Source organism: Bacillus rossius (genome assembly GCF_032445375.1).
Source record: "Bacillus rossius redtenbacheri isolate Brsri chromosome 9 unlocalized genomic scaffold, Brsri_v3 Brsri_v3_scf9_1, whole genome shotgun sequence".
Lineage (NCBI taxonomy): Eukaryota > Metazoa > Arthropoda > Insecta > Phasmatodea > Bacillidae > Bacillus > Bacillus rossius.
In genome coordinates, this window is record NW_026962012.1 from 14,774,218 (window position 1) to 14,782,185 (window position 7,968).

The 7,968-nt window shown below is 39.7% G+C and overlaps 1 protein-coding gene across 1 annotated transcript; it reads left to right on the forward strand.

Annotated features, from left to right (window-relative positions):
• The first annotated feature begins 2,279 nt into the window (after window positions 1-2,279).
• On the forward strand, window positions 2,280-4,548 carry LOC134542634 (uncharacterized). The gene is made up of 2 exons (XM_063387031.1): window positions 2,280-2,606; window positions 2,705-4,548. Exons 1-2 carry the CDS (start codon window positions 2,379-2,381, stop codon window positions 4,382-4,384), a joined length of 1,908 nt encoding a protein of 635 aa, XP_063243101.1. The 5' UTR covers window positions 2,280-2,378; the 3' UTR covers window positions 4,385-4,548.
• Window positions 4,549-7,968: the final 3,420 nt, after the last annotated feature.

Here is a 7,968-nt window from a genome sequence, read left to right on the forward strand (position 1 = left end):
AGGTGCAAGGGGAAATGGAGTATTCGCCAATAGATACAATCATGGATACAGAACAAAGCACTTCATATCCTTCGGAGTTTTTAAATTCATTTGAACTTTAGGGTATACCCTCACATAAACTTCAAATGAAACTAAATGTAGGCCTGCAAGTTACGCTTATACGAAATCTAGATGCTCCTCGACTATGTAATGGAACAAGGCTTCGAATCACACAATTGGGGCAGAATATTAATTTATTTTTTTATTTTACGTTAATACTTTGAACTTTTTAAAATGTTAGGACAGTAGTATACTTTGGGGGCTCCGGAAACAGGCGCCAGGCGGTGGATTGAAGATTGTCGGTCCGCCATCTTGGATTGTGACGTCACGGCGGCCATCTTGGATGGTTGTGACCTTGACCTTTGACCTTGACCTTGAATTTGATCCTCAAAAATCGCCAAAATTGTCCAAAATTGGGCAAAATTTGCCCAAAATTCCTCAAAAATCGCCAAAATTTCCATTTCTGTGGAAAAAAAGTTCCGCCAAAAAATCTCAAAAAATTCCACAAATTAAAAATTTCTCTTTTCGAGGGAAAAATTTCCCGTTTCGAGGGAAAAATTCCCGTTTTTAGTCCTTAAAAATCCCAGCGGCTGAAAATTCCTAAAACTGGCTTAAGCATCCTTAACTCAAGCCTCAGTTAAGCCATTTCTAGGAATAAGGATACCATGACCGCCATCTTGGATTATGTCGCCACCGTTGCAATTTCCGTTGCCCCCCGCCATATTTAAATTTATTATCCGATTTTAACGAAATTTTTTTAAAATTATAAAAAAATTAAATAATATAATTTTAATAAATTTTTTATAAAAAACAAACATTTACGACACGGAGTTCGGAGTCCTCGGTTCGAACCAGGTGAGGGCAAAAAAAATTAAAAATGGTGACCGATCCTTCCCCCGTGGTGGGTGCTGGCAGACTGACTCCCACCACTTTTTTTTTTCAAAGCATATATTTCGTCAGTGAGCATGACGCCACGTCCGCCATCTTGAAATTAGGACGCCATCTTGAAAATACGTAATTATTTAGCTAGAAATTCGGGAAAAATTCCAAAATTCATCAAAAAATTAACTTATTCGAATTCTGTTTGATTAGATCGACTTAAGTCCTTGGTTCGATCCCTGGACGATACAAAACAACTTTAATATTCTTAAAAAATACTAAAAAAGTGTAAGGTTCGAGAAATAAAACACCACAAGTTCTTTTAAAAAAACTTTTTTTACATACATACTACACTACTACAAGTACAAAAAAAAACACTGACAAATTACTAAAGTCTTGGTTAAGATTTATTTCCGCATTTAATCTTGTGCTGTTCAAGACACTGTATAGCTGTGAGTCCTGATTTTCGAGGTCGATTAGCAAAATACTTAAAGCACATCTTACACATATAAATCCTATATTGATGTTTTGTAACCTGGGGTCTCACAAGTCGGGAGAAGTTTTTGATGTAGCAGTAGTGTGCAGAACCGCTTTCATTTGTCACAAGCAACAAATCGAAATGATTTTTTCTTTCTTGTTTGGTTACCCGAATCGGACACACCTTATTATCCTCATTTAGCGCATATACATTAACTGAGACTTCAGGGTTATTTTTCTCAAAAACTTTTATCTGATTTAACGGTGGCGGATAGCACAGTCCATCGAAGTTGTACTTATTCTCCAAAGCATAATACCTCTTATCAACACGGTTTTGATGACTTCCCTCGACAAATCTTGCCAAAATAGGGGAGACCGGGGCTAGTTGGCTACAGGGGTAAGTTGGCACAGTGCTAATAGTTCGAATAATTACCGACAGATAGCATAACGCTCTTGTATGTAGGATCACACAGACCAGGTCCCTAGATCCTGTTGTTTTCCGCCGCGAGTCTTCACTATTACAAACAGGAGACCATTTTCTTTACTTCTACGTTTGGTGAGTAAAAATTTTGTCTTACAAAGACTTGGATATAACTTTTATAATAAATTATATATTTTTAAAACAATATTTGTGTATAACATTATAACGTGCTAGTTTTAAGAAGCAATTACTAAAATAATGTAAATATATTCCAATTCTTTCGTTCACTCAAGTAAGTTTTAAAAGTTGCTGTGGGGCTAGTTGGCACATAGATGGCGGGGCATGTTGGCACATGTGCCAACATGCCCCGGACACTTTCTCGCGATTCTAGATCTTCCAAAACGAAACGCATTGTTATGAGTAAAAGGTATAAGCTAGCACTGGAATGAAATAGCATATTTTTTTGAAATTCAAACCATTACATACATTATTACAAGTAGGAAAGACAACAAAATATTATAGTTTTATTAATTGGATATCATTTTTTATTTTAGGCTTCAACATGCGCACCTACAAAAGAACAAGTAATAGATGCCAGACTTCCCAAGACGTTGTTTTAACAGCAGTAAAGAAAGTTAAACTCGAAGGGAAGTCCATCAGAAGCGTAGCAAAGGATTTTGGAATTCCATTTCGCTCTTTGGCTCGATATTGTAGCAAAGTAACTGAAGAAAAACTTATTGCTCCACAAGATACCCCACCTCTTACAATTGGCTACAAGAAACTGAGACAGGTAAGGGCTTTTTAAAAAAAATGTTATGTTGTCGACCTGAATAAATATATCAATTAGGAATTTAAAGATGCTTAATGGCTTGTGGTTGTTTTTTTCAGGTTTTTACAAACGAACAAGAGAATGAGTTTGCTGATTATTTGAAGAAAGCAGCTGATATTTATTATGGATTGTCACCAAAGGAAGTCAGGAAATTCGCATTTGAATATGCAGTGAGACTTAAGGTAAGGTTTCCTTCTTCTTGGGCTGACTGTGAAATGGCAGGTGCGGATTGGTTTTCTGCATTTTTAAAACGGCATCCTACACTTTCTATAAGAACACCTGAAGCGACCAGTCTTTCAAGGGCTACGTGTTTCAATCGCACTAATGTGAAAGCATTTTTCGACAATTTGAAAGACGTTATGAATAGATTGAAAATTGGGCCTGGAGATGTGTGGAACATGGACGAGACTGGTATCACTACAGTGCAAAGACCAGACAGAGTAGTTGCACGGAAAGGTTTTAAGCAAGTAGGTAAAATTACTTCTGCCGAAAGAGGAACTCTAGTTACTGTAGCTGTTGCAGTATCTGCGACAGGAAATCATGTGCCACCATATTTTGTTTTCCCTCGCGTCAATTTTCGTGAATATTTTCTGAAAGGAGCGCCTATAGGTAGTTCTGGAGATGCAAATGCTACCGGATGGATGAAGGAAGCAAATTTCGTCAAATTTGCACATCACTTCGTAACAAATGTTAAGTGTTCCAAAGAAAACCCATGTCTGTTGCTACTTGACAATCACGACTCACATCTTTCAATTGAAGCATTGGACTACCTTAAAGATAAGGGGGTCACTGTCCTTTCTTTCCCTCCACACTGCAGCCATAAACTGCAACCATTAGACCGGAGTGTATTTGGCCCTTTAAAGAAATTTGTGAACAGTGCCTGTGATTCTTGGCTGGTGAACCATCCTGGGAAAACAATGACTATTTATGACATACCTGAAGTTGTAAATGCTGCTTTTTCTAGTGCGGTTACGCCGAGAAATATTTTATCTGGTTTCAGAGTAAGTGGGGTATCACCTTTCAACCCTGATGTCTTTAATGATACAGATTATCTTGGTTGTTACGTAACAGACCGCCCAGCACCTGACGAAAATGATGTTGACAGTGGAGAATTGCCTAATTCAGACAACACTGTTCAATGTAGACCAAATGAACCTGTAATCATGGAAGCAGGCCCTTCAAATATGCTGATTGTACAACAAACTGAGGAAGAAGCTGATCAGGAAACGTCAATGGACGTAACGAGCAGGGGCTTACACGAAATCGCATCACAAGATAAGGAAATTGTAGTTGATTCTACGTGCAACATAAGCCCAGAAATGGTGAGACCATTTCCCAAAGCTGGTCCAAGGAAAAATAACCGGGTAAATAATAGGAAAAGGAAGAGTGAAGTGTTGACAGATACTCCAATAAGAAATGAATTAGCTAAAAAGAAATCAGATATTGATAAGAAGAAAGGAGCTAAGAAAAACTTGTTTGGAAGTTCGAAAGATACAGTTCAGAATCCACGCAAGTCTAAGGTGAAAATGTTATGCAAGAAAAAGAAAAACATATGTGTCAACACAGCAAACAGCAGAGCCAGTAGGGAGGATACATTATGTCTTCTTTGTTTAGGACCATATTCCAAAAGCCGGCCCGGTGAACAGTGGGTGCAGTGCGTCGGTTGCAAAATGTGGGCCCACGAAGATTGTTCGGATAATAGCGTGCAATTTTTGTGCCACAACTGTAAGAAATGTTAGAAGACTTTGGCTCATGTTGGATCAACCAGTTAAAATTTAGTATAAATATTTTCATGATCAGAATTGGCATTCTATTAACATTTTACTGTATGATAGGCTATACAGAGAAAAATACTGTAGGTAAAATTGCTAAGATTTTAAGATTTTGTATTATTAGCATTAAAAAATACGGAAATTGGATATATATATATATATATATATATATATATATATATATATATATATATATATATGTATACTTATATATATATGCGCGCTAATGTATGTTATATATTTAGCTTAAATAAGCAACACATTCGTAATATTATCTATGATTGTATTTCCATAAATTTGTGATATCTGTTAAAAAAACTTGAAGGCAATCGATAAAATTTAGTAATGAAATAAAATAAAGATACATGCAAAAAAGTAATTAGTTGTAAAATTATTCTATATATCCCTGTATATATGTAGATATATGTAGCCTATACATATAGGCACATATATACACATATATGCTCAATTTTGTAATGTGTGCCAACATGCCCCTACGTGTGTGCCATCTTACCCCGTTCCAGGGGCAAGTTGGCACACAAGCAGTGGGACAGTTCATTATTAAATAAACCATTTTATGACTTTCAAACTGCGATTGTTGTGGCTCAAATATATTGCTGAAATGTAGATACTTGAACTGCCATAAAAAAATTTCACATTAACAACATTGAAAAAATTATATAAATGTTTTATTAAAAAGTGTGCCAACTAGCCCCGGGCTCCCCTACTCCATTTAAAACAAAACAGGTCCTTCAAGTTTTGGCAATTGACTACTGCTCTTTTGTTGACTATCGCCTCAGGTAAGGCAATAAATGATGATGTCTGATGGTATGGAAGCATACTATCACTTGATTCGTTTCCTATGCACATAATCTTGTGACTGTCCAGACTGTTACAATGCGAAAAAACCTTATCGCATTTGTCGCACTTATATGTCTCTCGAGAGATTGTCAGAGACCTACTGCAGGTTAATGATGCACCACAATATTTGCATTGATGCGATGTACGCTCTTCATTAATTGATGTCTGGAATGCAGATGGTGGAACAGCACGTATCGTTGTCTCCTCTGCAGCAGGTATCGGGATCTTCACAGCTGTCGACACCTCAGCCATTGAGTCCTCCGCTGCCGTGGTCTCCTCTGCAAATGGTATCGGGATCTCCGTCTCCATCATCGTTGCTGCCATCGAGGTCCCCGCTGCTGTCGGTAAACATTCTATTCCGGTCGACATAACTAAATCTCACGAAACTTAATGGAGAGAGCACGTCCGTACTGCACCGCGGCCAGAGGTGAACTGCGGGTCCAGTCGTCCGAACCTCGCTTATATACCCGTGGTCTACTGGTATACTACATGAGTCAAAATATTATCTGTATTTTAAAAATTTTTATTAGGTACCTAAAAATTGTAGAAATAAAAAACACACGAGTTCAAGTTTTACACATTTATTTATAAAAAGTACACAAATACATATTAGGTTAAGGAATTAAGCATTTTCACAAGCAAAGTCTTTAATGCCACACGAACTGACTCGTCGACTCCGGTTCCAATTGGTTCGTTGACTCCGGTTCCAACTGGTTCGCCGGTCACGCGATCAGGAACACAGGTTTCCAGCTGGTCATCTTCTGCAACGTCGACAACTCCGACAAGACATGGTCGGTGACGTCTGTGACCACGTCTACGCCTGGGCTTTGGCTCAGTGCTAGTTGGGACAGATTCACTGCCTGAACTGCGACGACGAGACGCACACCGTTTGGACGTCTGCATAGAAGCATCATAGGTCGCAACAGGTTGCAACACGTTCATGTTTGGTGTTGCACATGCAGACGAGGCGACTACCTCAGCGATGCTAGCAGGAAGGATTGTGTGTGGTCTCATGTGATAGACGGCGCAGTTTCCAGGTTCGCAACAATCTACCAGCTGCTGAGTCGGTTCGTAGGACACAGGAAAGTGCGCAAACCGCCAATGCTGAGCGCCTCCATCACAGGTTTCTGTATATGTACGTAGATACCCGGAATCCCAGTAGCTGTACTCGACACTGCTGAAGCTAGGTCTTGCGCTCACGTACACGTTAGCAGGATGAAACGTAAACATCTTCTCTCAGGCCGAACGTCAACTGAAGGCACGTACGTAGGTACGACATTTATATATGCAGGCTCCTACTAACACTGTGTGTGCCATTTCTGCATTAACTGCGAGTTTTTACAGGCACAGACACGTTCAAACTTGTCACGTAGCTGCACGGCGTATATTGCACTAAGCTTGCGCAGGGAAGGACAACCGTAGTCGGTCTGTATATCCACAATTTCAGCTGCTCCGACGTCACACAGTTCTCGTAGCCATTTCTTCTGTTCAGGTCCGGCGACGTAGATTATTTCGTTTTGCAGTAGTAAATCTTCAATAGTGTTTTTCACTTGGTGGTACGGAATTTTTTCTTCGTCCCACTCTAGTCCATGATAATATTTACATAGCCATTCATTCGACCGTTTACTTTTTTCGTCTAGTAGTTTCCACGGATACGGAGGTCGGAAAGTGCGTGTTCGAGTCCGGCCGTCGTGAGTGACGCCAATTTCCTTGAGCACGAATCCGTTTTGGCTCTGGAAACCTTGCAGGTTGCAGTACATCTTGTAGCTAGCAATGCTCGGTCGTAACTAAATTATTATCGAAAACGAAACAGTATTTATGTCAGAATTTTCACAAGTTTGTCTCGACAATTGTACGATGCAAGCCGATCATGAAGTATCAGACAAAAAGCATAGGTGTTTGGCGGAATATTTCCGCTAGTCGTTATCTCGATCCTACAGTCGATGATGTTTGAATTTATACGATCATCCTGTTTGGAAACGTCAAACACCATTAACGGTGCCTTGTTCTTGAAACTGTCGGGACTCAGTATCGGTGACTGTATCCGCCCGTAGTAAGCTTGCTGAAACTTGGCATACATTTGATATGCTAGAAGAAATCGTCCACTTTCAAAATCCATGTTCATGTCAACGTACGGATAACTTTCGCTGTTTAAAAATATTTTTACATTACGTATTTGACAGTTATCGAATACGGAGCGACTTACTCCTGCATTGAGCTGTCTTCCGGTCTGAAGTCCGACGATGATGTATCTTGGTTTTTCCGTAGCGAAGCTGGACTTTACTATCCAATTGATACGCTGACTATGAGGCAAGCCAGGATAAGTTTCCAGTCTCCAGGATCGGAATGGCACATCGAAGTTCTTGCCATTTTCTATGTTCTTCAACATCTTGACTCGCTCAACGGTGCTCACTTGGATGTGGGGCAGCATCCACTCGATAGACTGAAGTGTTAGCGAGACATCTTGAGGGTTTTCTGCAGCGGCGACAATTGCATTAATGTGCGTGTTGGCTAGAAGCAGTACGAGCTCTTGTTTCGAATTAATGATTATATGCTTGTAGTCCTCAGCGAATCCAAGAAGCATGGACAGAGGAACACAAACTTCGAACTTCCCTTCGGCATAAAGCGGAAGCTTATATTCATCCTCGAGAGCCCAACCGGCCATCTTTGCAGCAGACAGTTCATTTGGC

Coding starts and splice junctions, on each gene's coding strand:
- LOC134542634 (XM_063387031.1), top strand. CDS start 2,379: ATGCGCACCTACAAAAGAACAAGTAATAGATGCCAGACTTCCCAAGAC. Junction 2,607..2,704: donor GCTACAAGAAACTGAGACAG/GTAAGGGCTTTT, acceptor TGTTTTTTTCAG/GTTTTTACAAACGAACAAGA.